General features: G+C 49.2%; 2 protein-coding genes across 4 annotated transcripts in view; one reads left to right on the top strand and one right to left on the bottom strand.

Moving 5' to 3' along the window:
- OGDH (oxoglutarate dehydrogenase) overlaps positions 1-15777 on the bottom strand; it is a 394430-nt gene that overhangs the window by 251219 nt on the left and 127434 nt on the right. The window lies entirely within an intron of this gene.
- The window catches only part of NUDCD3 (NudC domain containing 3), a 93048-nt gene that overhangs the window by 71397 nt on the left and 5874 nt on the right, over positions 1-15777 (top strand). For 2 of the 3 annotated variants that reach the window (XM_004438326.3, XM_087426240.1), the window contains one exon: positions 4999-5142. In XM_004438326.3, the coding sequence (XP_004438383.1) occupies positions 4999-5142 (144 nt within the window). Of the gene's footprint in view, positions 1-4998; positions 5143-11045; positions 15774-15777 lie in introns of those variants that run through there. The other variant, XM_087425614.1, reaches the window with a different exon arrangement.

Raw genomic sequence — 15777 nt, 5'->3', positions numbered from 1 at the left:
CATGAATGTTTACATTTTTGTTTTCTTCTAAGAGTTTTATAGTTTTAGCTCTTAGATATAGATTTTTGATCCATTTTGATTTAATTTTTGTATACGATATGAGGGAGTGGTTGAAATTTCTTATTTTGCTTGTGGCTATCCAGTTGTCACAGTCCGTTTGTTGAAAAGACTATTCTTTCCTCTATTGAATTGCCTTGGCATCCTTGTCTAAAATCAACCAACCAGAATTTTTAATTCTGTTCCATTGATCTGTATGTCTATGAATACCGTACCACATTGTTTTGATTATTCTGTCTTTGTAGTAAGTTTTGAAATTTTTCTTTGTTCTTCTGTTACTGCTTTCTTTTGCGTTAAATAGATATTTCCTAGTGTTGTATTTGAATTCCCTCGTCTTTTTTTTTTGGAGTTATTTTCTTAGTGTTTCCCCTGGGGATTACAATTTACTTCAGATTCATTAAACCAACTTAATTTCAATGTGTACCAAAACCTGGCTGTATACAGTAACTCCTGTTCTATATAATAACTCCTGTTCTCTGCTTCTTTGTATCTTTATTTGTGGTTTATGCTGTTGTCTTTTAAATCAGGAGAGAAAGAGAGTTAACAAACACAAGTTACACTTGTGCTGTGTTTACTTTACCAGTGCTCTTTATTCTTCCTGTGGATCCAAGTTACCATCTGGTGCCCTTTCATTTCAGCCTGAAGGACTCCTTTAGTATTTCTTGTAGGGCATGTGGAAGAAAAGATAGGCCTGTTAGCGATGAATTCTCTTAGGGTTTTGTTTACCTGGGAATGCCTTAATTTCTCCTCTTTTTTGGAGGATAGTGTTGCCAGAATTCTTCATTGACTTTTTTCCCCCGAACTGCTCTTTGAATCCTTCATCCTACTGCCATCTAGCCTCCATAGTTTTTGATAACAAATTGGCTGTTATTCTTATTGAAGCTCCTCTGTATGTGATGAGTTTGCTTTTCTCTTCCTGCTTTCAAGATTCTCTCTTTGTCCTTGGCTTTTTTGACAGTTTGATTTTGATGCATCTAGGTCTTGATCTCTTTGAGTTTATTTTACTTGAAATTCATTCAGCTTCTTGAATGTGTAGATTAATTTTTTGGTCAGATTTGAAAAGTTTTTGGTCATTATTGTTTCAAATATTCTTTCTGCTGTTTCTCTCTTTCCTCCTCTTCTCTGACTCCCATTATGCCTGTGGAGGTATGCTTAATGGTGTCCATCAGGTTTCTGACTCTGTTCATTTTTTCATTCTGTTTACTTTCTGTTCCTCAGACTGAGTAATCTCAATTGGCCTATCTTCAGATTTGCTGATTCTTTCTTCTAACTGCTAAAATTTGCTTTTGAGACCCTCTAGTGGGTTTTTCACTTCAATTTTTTTCCAATTACTTTTGAATTCCAGAATTTGTATTTGAGTCTTTCTAAAAATAATATCCATCTCTTTATTGATGTTCTCTATTTATGAGACATCATTCTCGTACTTCCCTTTAGTTCTTTACACATGGTTTTCTTTAGCTCTTTGAGTATATTTACAATAGCTGATTTACAGACTTTCTACTAAGTCCATGCGTGGGCTTCCTCAGGGATGGATTTTATTGATTGCTTTTATCCTTTGTGTATGGGCTATCTTTTCTTGTTTCTTTGTGAGTTTTGTAATTCTTTGTTGAAAACTGGACATTTTAAATAACAATGTGGCAACTTTGGAAATCAGATTCTCCCTTTTCTCCATAGTTTGTTGTTGTTGGTACTTGATGTAGTTCTTGTTTGTTTAATGATTTTTTTGAACTAATTTTTTGAAGTCTGGATTCTTTATTGTATGTGGCCAATGAAGTCTCTGCTTGGTGAGCTTAGTGTCAGCTAATGATTGGACAAAGATTTCATTAAACACCTGGAACCAGTAAATCTTTCTGTCTTTGAGGGGCTCCGTGTACGTTTTGGGGCACGCCTTTAACACTTAGTGTAGCAGTTGAAAATTCTCCTTAACCTTCACTTCTCACTCCTGCAGAGTCAGCCAGTGGTGAGAGCTTAGGGCCTTCTCAGGTTTCTCCTGAGCATACACACAGCCCTACACATTCATGTGTCCTTCTAGATTCCTAGGAATATTTCCAAGTGTTTCAAAGCTTCCATGGACATTATATTCCCCATCTTTTACTTTTTTTTGTTTTTGCCTCTGCTGATATCTACCACCTCCCTCAGGTGTGAAGTTAAAACACTTGCCTATAATTGTTTTCAACAGACACTTCCTGGGGAAAAGGCTTTTCTGTGTTCAGTCAAAAACAGACAGCTTTGCAAGTGGGGTCTTCCAGGAACCATTACACAGGTCAGATAATGACAGTTCTTTGGGAATGAAGCTTTGAAAGAGCTCCAGCTCCTTTATGCTCCCTGTGATGACTGCCAGGCTACCCCAGGAATGTGGGCTACCAAGGAGCTAGAGAGTGAGAATGGGTCTAGGGCAAGTTAAAATGTCACAAAAAGCTCACTGTTCTTACAAAGATGCTGTCGTTTTTCTTGCATAAATGCTTCCTGTGTTCCTACAAACCTTTGCTTAGTTTCCAAAGTTCAGACCAAGTAGATATTGACAATTTTTGCCAATGTTCTTATTGCTTTTTTGGAGGAGAGATTTTTTTGGAGGTCCTTAACTTCACCATTTTCTCCAACATCCCTTTGAATCAGGAATTTCTCGTATAATTTTTTGTTTTTCTGGGGTTTCTTGCTGTCGTTCTTTTTAACCTTGTCAAAAGTAGTTCACTTCATCATAGCCAGGACTGACTCTTGGCTGCTCTGCTTTGGCCCTGTGTACCTGCTGTCTGCCAGCCAGAGGCCCCATGTAGCTATGGGCTTCCAGATGTGGACCTGTCACTCCTCCCTGCTTTGTACTGTCTGTCCCGGCCTCCTGCTGCTTCCCTTGTGTTGTCTGGGGTTTTATTCTTTGTGCTTTGTTCCTGTCATCTCTGTGGGTCACAGAGATCAGGAGATGAGCCTGTTCCCAGGGTGACGTCTTGACCTGGAGCTCCTGGAAACATCTCCTTTGTGGTTCCCCCTTGGTGCCTTGGCTCATCCCCTGTTGTGCAAGAGATGAGCATTGTAAGAAGCATGCCCAAATTTGGAAATTATCTTGTTATGTAAAGTTGGCTGGGAGGATTTTATTTGTTAAAGTGAGCTTGTTCCTGGGAGGCCAGGGGTGACAGAGCCTTGATGTACTCTGTCGGGTGTTCACCACACACTCAAGTTTATGATCTGGGGTGTGCTGGGCTGCTGGTGTGTTGGCCGTTAGATGCCGGGAGTGAAGGTGCGTTGTGCCCATGACTTTGCAGAACCAGCTGAGGAAACAGTAAATCCTCCCAGAAGTTGAGTGTGGGTGGAGCTGCGGCTCACAGGACGCCCCCAGAGCCTGTGTGTAGACGCAGCGTGCGTGGTGGCTTGTCCACCCAGAGGCCACTGTGCTCTGTGGCAGCACTTTTGTCCCCGTCTCTCCTCCCTCATGTACAGTTCAGGAGTTCCTGTTTTACTCTGAAGCTGCCTAATGGTGGTAACTCCAGAACATCATCCCTCCCCTTTCCATCTTTTATTTGTGGATATTTAAAATACAGGTAGGTTGCAGTATCAGATTCCGTTGACAAATATAAACTCCAGTTTGAAAATTTTGTGGTTTTGAAGGTTTCTTTTGAAGCGCTTTTCAAGCATTTGATGAGCACTTACCAAGCGACATGGGAGGGCTGTCTCCAACCGGTTTTGATACCACATGCGTGTTAGAAAGGCCTAAGCTCTCTTCTCCAGTGACTGTTCATTTAACATATACATTATGCAAATACTATTATAAAAAGATGTTTACATTATATTTGTTTGTTTGTTTTGTGAGGAAGATAGCCCTGAGCTAACATCCGTGCTAACCCTCCTCTTTTTGCTGAGGAAGACCGGCTCTGAGCTAACATCTATTGCCAATCCTCCTCCTTCCCCCCCCCCCCCCCGAAGCCCCAGTAGATAGTTGTATGTCATAGTTGCACATCCTTCTAGTTCCTCTATGTGCGACACGGCCTCAGCATGGCCGGAGAAGCGGTGTGTCAGTGCGCACCCGGGATCCAAACCCGGGCCGCCAGTAGCGGAGAGCGCACACTTAACTGCTAAGCCACTGGGCCGGCCCAATGTTTACATTATAAAACACAGATTTTAGAATTTAAAAAGAATTGAAACAAAATATAAACAAGAGTTCTGTTTTCTTTCCTTTTCCAATTACTGATCCAATGAACCACCTGGGGTACACCTGCTTTGGATCCTCCTGGCTGGGGTACATGTGTGAAGTAAACCCCCATCCCAGCAGCTCCCAGTACAGTTGTGGAGACAGACGCATGAGAGCAGGGAAAGGGTGTTCCCAGTGCGGGAGGCGGGAACTGCCCAGGACAAGCGTCACAGAGGAGAGATTGGTGAGCTGAGGCTTATAGAGGCTGGATTTCTCAGAGAACAAAGACAAAATACAAAACCAGAGGACCTTGCATCACTCTCCTGGGTGAAGGCTGAGCTGTGGCTATAGAGATGGCACGGTGGTTCATGGAAGGAAGCAGTGCGGGGCATGTGGCCACTCGGCCCTCCTGGACACGTCGTCCAGCCAGCAAGACAGGAATGGGGTGGCACATGTCCCTACCACTGTGTGCCGTCTTGCCTTCCGCCACGAGAATTGGGCTCCTCTAACTGGAGAAGGGATTTGGGTGGAAAACTGTTGAAAACCTGTTTCCACACAGCACCCCACGTTACCATTATGCATGTCGAAACAGATCTCGTGCATTTACTTGAAGGAGATGGTGATGCATAGGCTGCTTCAAGTGTAAATTGGTTGGTATGATTTTCTTCACTCAGAATGCCTGGTGACCCCCAAGGATGGTCTTGCATCTTGTTCTCCTATGGTGCACAGTCAGGCGCCTTGGAAACTGTTGTCCCCTCCCATTTTGGAGCATGCTGGTCACCCCTTCCCACATGAAATGATTCTCTTCTGCTTTGTTCCAGGTCTCAGTGGCTCTCCGCAGCAGCTCCATCCGGGTGGCTGTGCTGGAGGAAAATGGGGAGCGCGTCCTCATGGAAGGGAAGTTCACGCACAAGATCAACACTGAGAGCTCTCTCTGGAGCCTTGAGCCTGGGAAGTGCGTTTTGGTAAGTGTGGGCCTCTGTGTGCGAACTCCCAGGTGGCCTCAAACCTGCTGTGATGCTTTATACTTGAGCAATAAAGGGGTTGATTCCTGTGGTCGGGACAGTTTCTTTTGTGTTTTGCATCCCGCTCGGAGGGCACGTGTGTGGTCCTCGGCCGACTGTCACTCCTGCATCTGCAGCCTTGGTCCCTCAGGGTCCTACCACCTGGCTCTTTGAGGTGGGGCTGGTGTCACCGAGAAACTCGGGTGCTTGAGTTCCCATGCACAGACCACGCAGTGGCCACAGAGGAGGTCCTGGCAAGGGGTCATCCCCAGAGTGTGTCTGTGCTGACGCAGAGCTTGTCCCCTCAGTCCCAGAGGCTTCTGCTCTCAAGTGGTTCGGTTACATCTAAGCCAAAACCAAATAGGTTAAAAATGAAAAAGCAGAGGGCCGGTCCTGTGGCCCAGTGTTTAAAGTTCCGTGAGCTCCACCTCGGTGGCCTGGCTTCATGAGTTCAGATCTTGGGCGTGGACCTGCTTCACTCGTCAGCCATGCTGTGGAGGCATCCTACATACAAAGTGGAGGAAGATTGGCACGGATGTTAGCTCAGGGCTAGTCTTCCTCAAGCAAAAAAAAAGAGGAAGGTTGCCAGCAGATGTTAGTTCAGGGTGAATCTTCCTCACCAAAAAACAAAAAAAGAAAGAAAAAGCAGGTTGAATTTCATGGATGCCAGTCTGGAGGATACAAAGTTACTAAATTCAAACACACAGGCTTATTTGACAAAGTGAATCTTAGCTGGCTAAGCTAGCTGAGGGTATGGGATTCAAGGAGAGCTTATGTGTTCTACTTACTAGAATCTTTCAGGGCTCCGTCCTTCCTCTGTCAGAGCCTTATGGGTGGTCAGTGGGCAGCGCCCAGGGAGGCTTTGTACAGCCAAGAGAGGCTCGACATGTGAGTTCACTTGTTTCCTCTTTCCTCCAACTGGGGTGCTTAACCAGGTTGAAAGGGGCAAGGATGAAAAGGAAAAGACCAAATCTTTGGACAAAAAACCTCAGAATTTTATTCAGTCATGTTCTTCGTGTGTGCAAAGCATGCAATAAGGAAAGAAAACGGTTTTTTTCGGTTTCATCAAGATCTGCTTCTCTCTGGGAATAGGTGCCACCTATTCCTCCACTGCATCTGCACGGACACCTCCATCAAGTTAGACAAGGCCACTGACCTGGCGGGCATCATTGCACAGCTGGCCTGCCTGGCCCGTGCCCAGGAGTCCCCGTGGGCCAGCACCTAGACGTGGGCTCCAGGCTCCCCGGCCTGGCCCCCCCGTGCCTGTTTTACTTCCTTTATGAACATGATGCACTTTGCTCTCCCCTTTCTGAGTCCCCACGAGGGTCAGACTGGGCTCTGCATGGGCCGAGGGTCTCTGGCCAGTGGGGTTGGTGGGCCCACCTTCCTGCAGCATGTTGTCGTTAAACTGGTTTCTATTGGGAAAAAAAAAACCGACGAGGCGTGTTGCTGACCAGCAAGGTCCATGGGGGGTCTGTTCGGGCTGTCCTTGGCTCGCAGGGACCCACAAACCCGATGGAACGGAGAGGATTCTCTTAGTGCTGGAGTAGCTGGAGATGTTGGCACACATGGAATCTCTGAGCATACACAGGGCCCCCTATGTGTGACAAGGACCCCAGGAGGCAGAGCATGGGCCAAGTCTGCCCGATTCTCATTCTAAACCTCGCTCTGTTGCACGTTCCGTGCCCTTCTGAGGTTTCTAATTTTCTCCGTGAATGTGTGACAGTCAGGATAATCTCCCTCATGTCCCATCACCTCTGTACCTCCCTGTACCCCAACGCATCTGAACTGTTGCCCAAACTGCGGCCACTTGTTTATATCACCAGTTCCTTTCATTTGCAAGCCCCTCCACCTAGCCTCCTGAGGTTATGAGAGTAGCCAGCAGGAGCCGGTGGCTGGCAGCTCACCCTCTCCAGGTGCAGCTGTGATGGCTCAGGTGACCATGTGGAGTGTGGACCCAAGATCCTGGTTGCCCTGTCATCCGTGGGCCTCCTGCATGAGGTTGACTCTGCAGTGCAGTGCACCAAGAGTTTGTCCCAGCAGGTAACTGGTCGCTTGCGCAGCCCTGAGGGCTGCTTCGGGGAAGCCTTCGCCATGTGGGCTTTCTTGACGTTACCTTCAGCTCTGTAAACCTGTGTGCCTGCCTGGGACACACCAGCCCGCCTTGTCGCTGGCCTCTGAAGGTTCAGTGCTATACTCCAGTTCATCAGGGTTGTAGTCAGCGTACAGAAGGTGCCTTTTACTTTACATTACTTCTGTAGAAACCTGATTATTGCCAGGTAGCTCGCCTCTTAGGGATTTCCATTGATAGTCGTGACACTGACTTCTTCATGGCTGATCCTGAGCCGTGTTACCTTTTTGTGTGTTTTGTACACTTGTGTCTGGATATGGCTATGGCTTGTGACCAGAGCATTAACTCTTGGTAATTGTGGCCACCATTTATTGAGCACACTTTGGGCCAGGCTCTGTGAGGTGCCTGATAATGCTGTTTAATTCTCTGCAAGCTTGTTTTACAAATCGGGATGCTGAGGCTCAGAGAGGCAAGTGTCTTGCCCAGGGGTAGAGCCAGACCCTGAACCCAGAGGCCTCCTGTTCCCTCCATCTCTTCCTTCCAGCTGAAAGGCACCTTGAGAGGGCAGGGAGTGGAGCAGGGGCTGATAGCCAGTGTTTCACAGTGTGCGGAGGGCAGCCTGGGCAAGCAGGCCGGGAAACATGCATTGCCTTCTTTGCTGACCTTGCTGACATGGCCTGGGCGAGTGCTCTGCACCTGAGTGGTCATGCGCCTGGGCCCTGCAGTCCCTGCATGTCCTCCTCTGGTCTAGGTCCTGGCTGCCTGTTAGTCTTTGTTTGCTTTTGCCAGGCACCTGCTGCTCGAGGAGTTATAACAAAGCAGGACTGGCTGCAGGCTGAAATGCACCTGTCACTGCCTGTGAGCGCGGCTTCTGGGTGTTCTTCCCCCATTAACCCGTTGGAATCCACGTAAAAACCTCTTGGAATTGCAGGTTCTGCGCAAGTTCTTTCCCGTGGTCCCTTAGAGGTTTTGATCATCAGTAGATGGCATCGCATTTCTAATACAGTTTCACTACTTGTAGAAAAAGAAGAGAAATTATTTAGAGCGTTATATCCTCTTCCGGAGCTTTCTCACCAGCACAGCCCCCCACACACCTGGTGTGCACCTTCTGATGAGACGCAGGCCTTCTCCCTTTTTCTGCCTCCCTCCTGACCATGGCCTCTGGTACAGCCAATGCCAGCATGTGGTAGAGACATTGCTGTGTATGGAGCTGAAGGTTTGGTGTGTTCTCAATTTATTTATTTATTGGTGACATCTGGGGCCGTGTATCTGAGATTATATTGTAGCTCTGATGTGTGAAGACCCTGTTTGCATTTGCTGCAAGGAACAAAGCGCTGCTTCCCTCAAGCCTCTGGAGGCGGAGCTTGTGGTCCCCGAGGTCACCAGGCCTACCCTGTGCCTCAGGCACACTCACTGGCCGCCTGGCTTTGGTAATCACTTTAGCCTCGCAGGACCTCTGTGCCTCATCCTTAAAGTGAGGCTGAGAGCCTTAGTTGGTTGATCTCCAGAAGTTTGCTGGTTGCTTATCAGTCAGTGCCAGACCCTGTGGTGGGCTCTAGGGTGATTGAGGAAGGTAGTCAAGAGCCCACCTCCCAAGGGCTGTAGTGGGCCGAAAGGGCCCCTAGATGTCCTTGCCAAACCCTGGAACCTACAAATGGGACCTTATTTGGAAAAAGAGTGTTTGCAGCTGTATTAAGTTAAGGTTCTTAAGATGAGATCATCCTGGATTATCCAGGTGGGCCCTAAATCCAGTGACAAGTGTCCTTATAAGAGAAAAAAAGAGAGATTTGACACAGAAAAGAAAACGTAGACACAGGAGGAGTGAAGTAAAGATGCGCCAGAGATTGGGGAGATGCAGCCACAGCCTATCCCCTGGAACCTCCGGAGGGAGCGCAACACTGCGACACCTCAATGTTGGACTTCCGGCCTCCAGACTAGAGAATAAATGTCTTGTTTGAAGCCCCCAGTGTGCGGTGCTTTTGTCCTGGCTGTCCTAGGACACTAGCACAGGCCTCATGTGGCAGGATTGCTATGAGGGCCACGTGGGACAAGAAGGGTAACCCCAGGGATGCCTGTCATGTCACCAGAGTCCTTGGTCCTAACCTCTGACCTCCCAGCAGGCCGATGCAAATGTGCCACTTACTTCCCAGCCACCCTTCCCTCCTTGCCTAAGCCGTGGATCCACATCAGACACACCCAGGCAGGCTTTCAGAGCAGGCAGGGGTGGCAGCTAAAACCGGATGACAGTTCTTGCCTCCCTCCCTCCCACACTCGAGAATGTTAAACTAGGCTTCTTGACTCGCAGGCAAGCTCCTTTCTTGGTTACGGAGATGTGAAATCAACTCCCCCCCACCCCCCACCCCGAGGCCTCATTCTGTCCCAGAACCCCGCGTCAGCTCACTGTCCTCGTTTCTCCCTCCAGGTGGGGCTGATGGCCCTCTCTGCTGTGGGCAGCTGCAGGCCTGGAGGCCCAGCTGCTCCGTGGTTCAGACAGTCTTAGCCGTGTGTGAGGTGAAGCCAGTCCCCACATTGATGTGATCCACACGCAGGTTATTTAAAGTTGGTGCAGTGGCTGCAGAGTGTGCACAGCCTTTTATCTGCCTTAAGGCTCACTCAAGTGTGTGTGTCTGCTGCCTCTCCCCCATTTATTTATTTAGATTATTTATTTAGATTATTTCCTTAAGTTATAGTTCCAAAAGTGGAGTTACAGACTGACTGTAATCCTTGGTGGTTTGCCACGGCCGCTCCGAGAAGGACACCGCATTTCTGTGGTGTCATGTCACCAGATCACCGAGTGCCTACCAGCACGGGGCTTACCAACTTGTCTTTGCTGACTTACCTGCATTCCTTCCATTTGTTCCTTTTGGTTTTCTGGTGAGGACACGCATCTCTTTATGAAGTGGTTTGCCACCTTCGTTTCCTCGCTGGCCACCAGCCCCTTCCTGGTCCTGGGAGGCCATCACTGTGGATTATCCTTCTTCATAAATGCAGGTTAAATTACGTTAGCATTTTTTTTTTCCTTTGTGATGAAGATCAGCCCTGAGCTAACATCCATACCAATCCTCCTCTTTTTGCTGAGGAAGACTGGCCCTGAGCTAACATCCATGCCCATCTTCCTGTACTTTATATGGGACTCCGCCACAGCATGGCCTGACAAGCGGTGCGTCGGTCCGCGCCTGGGATCCGAACCCAGCCTGCCAGCAGTGGAGCATGCGCACTTAACCGCTACGCCACGGGGCCAGTCCCTACATTAGCGTTTTGACAAGAGCCCAAAGCCTGAAAACTAGTCCATGGAATGAAATGCGAGCCCTTGGCCTTCAGTGCTCACGTCTCCTGGGACCCTCAGCGTTTCTTGGGGTGGTCGGATCGTTGGGTGCTCAGGTCCCAGCAGGAAAGAGCTGAGGCTTGAGATTAAGAGAAGTAGGTGGCCCAAGGCCGCGTGTTTCAGTAGCATTGAAGTCACCCAGTGAACAGAAGGAATGTACCAGCAGAACCAGCAGACCACGCTTCCAGGGGCAGAGCCTGCATTCCCTCCGTCCTGTGGTGGGAAGAGAGTGGAAATGCTGCTTGGCATCACTTGGTTGTCTCGAGCTCAGGGTATGTGGGCTCTCTCCTGCCTCCCAGCCACACCCACACCACTGCCATGTTCTCTTTGGCTCGTACAGTGCTTTAATTTTTAAGCTTAAAAGAAGAGTTGACAACATCAAAAACCAGGAGCTCGCCCGTAATAGTGCTGCTTTTGGCGAACCCTGAGAGGTCAGCAGTCTGACTTGGATCCACGTTCTCCCTGCAGAAGTGCCTGGAGCTGGGCAGGTTTCCTGTCGTCTTTCCCCGTCATCTGTCCTTGTTTCAAGGCGCCCTCCAGGAGCACCATCCCACAGCTCTGACATCTCCTTGGCCCAGCGATCCCCGGGCAGCTGTGAGGAGCCATCGTGCTCACTGGGCACATTGCTTCCCTGAATAGATATGAGGTTCAGTGACGAAGGAAAGAGAGAGATGTAAATGTTGGTGAGTCATCAGCACAGGTTGGGAGAGTGCTGAGGTAAGCTGATTCATGTTGAGTTCGAAGTTTCTTTGAGGACATTTTGGAAAAACTGTTCAACCGGCAGTCTGGTGGTTCCCCCAAGAAACCGATTCTAGGTCTGGGACTGGGTTGATAAAAGGAACCTGGAGGAAGCCCAAGGAAGGGGGCTGTGTCACCAGGTCACAGCAACCACCCCCAACTGGCCATGTTGGGACCACTCTGAGCACCACATAATCAAGTACGGGAATGAGTGAGAGCCATTGAGATACTAGGCATCCAGGAGTCGGTGATGACAATAGAGGGTTGCCTGGCCCCATCACAGAGGAGAAGGCCCCTGCCAGCCAGTGCACAGCACCTGCTGGGGCTAGAGGCAGCGTTTCCCTGCCATCATGTGAAGATAGGGTCAGGGAGGAACCCCCGGTGGATGCGGCTGTATGGCATCATGTCTACAAGTGGGATCCCCGGGGAGGGGCACAGTGTCACCTGTGCAGCGTCCCACAGGGGGCGCTTCCCTGAGTTTAATGAGGAGGAAACACCAAACAAACCCAAGATGAACGGTCTTTGGAAACAAAACAACAAAAGACAAAGGCTATGGAATGTTGCAGATGAAAGGGGACAAGACCACTAAAATGCAGTTGGGACCCTGGACTGGATCCTGTGCAGGAAAGAAGATGAGGTAAGGTTCTTATATTAAAGAAATCCCATATCCCAAGGAAGGAGGCCCTCACTGAAAGATGAGGGGTAAAGGACCAAGATGGTTCAGGAAAAATATCACATGATTTACTATATATTGTACATATGCTCACACACACACAGTAAGAACATGTGCAGACACACACAGGTGATAAAGCTGAGGCGATGTAGTATATGTTATATGTATCCTCACACACACACAGTGAGGGTCTGTACAGACACAGCTGATAAAGCTGAGCTGATTTACTATGTTATACGTATCCTCACACACACACATAGTGAGTGTGCGCAGACACACAAGTGATAAAGCTGGGGTAGTTTACTGTATATTATGTATATCCTTACACACACGTGATAAAGCCAAGAGGTAGCATGTTGGCAGTGGGTGAATCTAGGAAAAGGGTGGATTCTTTGTACTTCAATAATTCTAGCAACTTGTAAGTTTGAAATTATTCCAAATAAAATGTTTTTTAAAAATGAGATACCCCAATAAGCACATGAAAAGATGCTCAGCATCATTAGTCATTAAGGAAATACCATTTAAAACCACAGCAACTTATCACTTCACACCTGTTTGAATGGCTACTGAAAAGAATGGACAGTACCAGATGCTGGCGACATTATGGAGCCCCTGGAACACTCATACACTGCTGGAGGGAGTGCACAATGGTGCAGCCATTTGGAAGATGGTTTGATGGTTTTTATGAAGTTAAACATGCACAATCCCACTGGTAGGTACTTACCAAGGAGAGATGTGCTCACACACAGACCTGCATGCAATGCAGCCTCATAGATGGCTGCTCAAACCTGGAAATGCCCACGTGTCCATCCACAGGTGGGTGGACAGGCATGCCCTGGCCAACTGTGTAGGGAGCGACTCTGGACACACATGCAGCCTGGCCCAGCGTCAGAACCACCATGCTAAGAGAAGAATGGATACGGCAAGGCTGTGGCTGTGTGATTCCATGAACGACAGACATGTACCAACGGGATGGCAAAGAGAGGATTGGGGCCGAGGGGTTCAGGAGCTTTGGGATGTGGCTTGATGGCAGTGGTTGCTGTCTGGCTGTGTGTTTGTCAAACTCATAGAATGTACCCTCAAAAGGGTGAATTTTACTAGGTACAAAGTATGCCTTCACAAACCTGGGTTTTTAAAAAAGTAACAAAATGTTAAAAATCAAAACCAAGCATTAAGCCATCAGACTGCTTTCTCAGACATGTTATTTCTAGACCTGGGTACTTGAGCTCTGTTCTAAGAACGTTTCACCCATGATCTCTTGGTACTGTGTTCCATGTTGTTCACCTGAAAGAGGCATGAAGTTCTGACCCTCTAAACGTGGATGGACTGTGGGGACATCATGCTGAGTGAAACAAGCCAGGCCCAGAAGGACATGCATGTTGTGATTCTGTTTTTGTGAAATGTCCAGAACAGGCGAATGAATGAGTTGTGGTTGCCAGGGCTGGGGGCAGGGAAGCGTTAGGACAAAGGGGGTAGTGACTGCTTGTGGGCATAGGTGATGAGAATGTTCTGGTACTAGATAGAGGTTGTGGTTGCACAATGTTGTGAATGTGTGAAATGCACTGAATCGTTCCTTTTAAAATGGTTAACTTTACGTTACATAAATTTCACATCAAAAAAAAATTTTTTTTTGAAGGTGGTGCTAGGCTCATCTTGATTTTTGTTGGGTTTGCCAAGTGTCCTTGTGGACTTGCTCTGTGGACACAAGGGGTGTGAGCAGTGAGGCCCACCAGCTCCTTGTTCCCAGGGGCGCCCCATTGTGTCCCTGAGCTGTGTTGGGCCTGGTAGTGTGTGTGTACCTGTGTGAGGTTTGTGTGACAAGGACCAGTGGCGGAGCCCCTGGGTGATGTTTGGGCTGACCCCCACCACACCGTCTGGCTGCTGGCCCAAGCCAAGCTCTGCTCTGCCCGTAGCACTGGGTGAGGCAGGGGAGCTGCTGACTCCAGGTAGAGATGATCTTGTGTATTGTATGGGGCTCGTGAGCTTTAACAATACACGTTACAGAGGGCTGAGCAACGATAATGACCAGTGGGATACAGGTAAAATAAAACCAAAGGGTCTCTTCTTTCCAGAGATTCGTAGTTCTGTAAGTACCTCAAAATCTCTTCTGAAATGGTGAAAACAAAATGTATTCCCCACTTGGAAGGTTTTGGTTGCCTCGGCACAAAAATCTGCAGCTCAGTAAAGACAGGGCTGAGTTCTCAGTGTTGGGGTCTCTGAGGCCAGGCCAGGTCCCCACATGCAAACTGGAGAGTGAAATCAGCAAGAAGCCATCTGAACAGAGTATCAGGAAACAGACAGTTCATCCCAAATGTAAACTGTGGTGTTGGCAGAGTAGAAGTCATTCATCTGAATAGGTGAGCAGGGGGTGCTCAGAACCTGCCAGCTCACCCCTCAGCTCTTCATGCCCCACATCCCCCCAGGACAGTCAGAAGAGGGGGAGGCTTGTGTTTGTAATGTGCTGAGATGCTGACATTCATGCCACGCTTGCAGTTTTCTGGAGATTCTCTCCACTGTGTGACCTGTCCCTCATCAGTGGCCACGCCCCTAATTGCTCTAGGGGCTTGGGACTGAGCTCTGCAGCCCTGACTGGACCTGGGCTCTGCAGGGGCCCTCGGTGGGTTCAGGCAGCGAGGCTGGAGCTGGCAGCGTGTGAGCACTGGGGCTGACTTCTCGTGACCTGTGAGTGATGTCCACCAGGAGCACATGGTGTCCTCGTGGGTGTCACCTGTGCGTGGGCCAGCTGCAGGTCTACTTTTTCAGCACTTGCCACTGGCCAGTAACCCTCTCCTCATAGAGCTTCTCTGAGTGAGAGCTGCTCTCACTGCTGGCTCGCCATCTCCGCATCACCTCCTTGTTCCTCTGGGCATGACTGGGGGTTTCATCCCACTGGAGAGTGTACAGTACAAGGGAGAGTGGACAACCCACCTGTTACTTCTTAGCCACTCTTGTAAGAGTTTTCCGAGGAGCCCAATCACTTTCCACGGGAAAGGGTGCAGCCTGGGCCCTCTGCATACGGTCCCCCGACCTCTGACCACAAGAGGGGTACAGCCTCGTCTTTCTGCATATGGTCCCCTGACCATGGCAGGGGTGCGGCCTGGGCCCTCCGTGTGTGATCCCTGGGACAGGTGCACTTGGCACCAACTTCAGGCAAAGCCCCGATGGTCTACTTTGTTTCCCACGTTGCAGTCACCATCTCTGAGTTCTTGTGACGACCCCCACCCTTGGGCTGAGCCGTGAGTCTGGGTGGGCGGAGCTTCCCGTGATGGGCTGGTGAGTCACATGAGTGGTCACAGGGCTGGAGGAGCCCCTCTTACAGCCATCCTGGCCGAGGAAGGCAGCGGGACAGGGCGCTTGGGCATCTGGTCGGGGATGGTCATCATCGAGCTGAGCACTCAGTCCCCCGGGTCCCAGGTTCCCCCAGCAGGAGGAGACGATGCTGCGCTTGGAAGCAGGAAAGGTCACCAAGAGGGAGGGAGGAGGGCGAGCTAGCAGGGGCCTGGCAGAAGGACAGTGAAAGAGGCTTCTATGTGGGGGGGAAGTTCCTGTGGCGTCTCTGGGAGGCTGTGATGGGGGACTAGGTGTGGGCAGTGAGGCGGCTCAGAGCTCTTGGAAACATTCCCTCTCAGTCAGCGTGGATGCTGACGCACACGGGGTCGCTGTCCTCTCAGAAGACAAGGACCACCGATGCCACAAAGTATAGTCCTGGGGCATCAGGTCCCCGATCCCTCCAAGCCTGCTGACTGGTGTCCCCCCTCCCAAGTTACCCCGTCTCCGCTCTTGTGTCCC

The sequence above is a fragment of the Ceratotherium simum genome, chromosome 1 (genome assembly GCF_057802395.1).
Source record: "Ceratotherium simum simum isolate JZ-2026a chromosome 1, ASM5780239v1, whole genome shotgun sequence".
Classification (NCBI taxonomy): Eukaryota; Metazoa; Chordata; class Mammalia; order Perissodactyla; family Rhinocerotidae; genus Ceratotherium; species Ceratotherium simum.
Note: the sequence above shows the minus strand (reverse complement) of the source record. Positions and strands in the feature narration are given on the sequence as shown.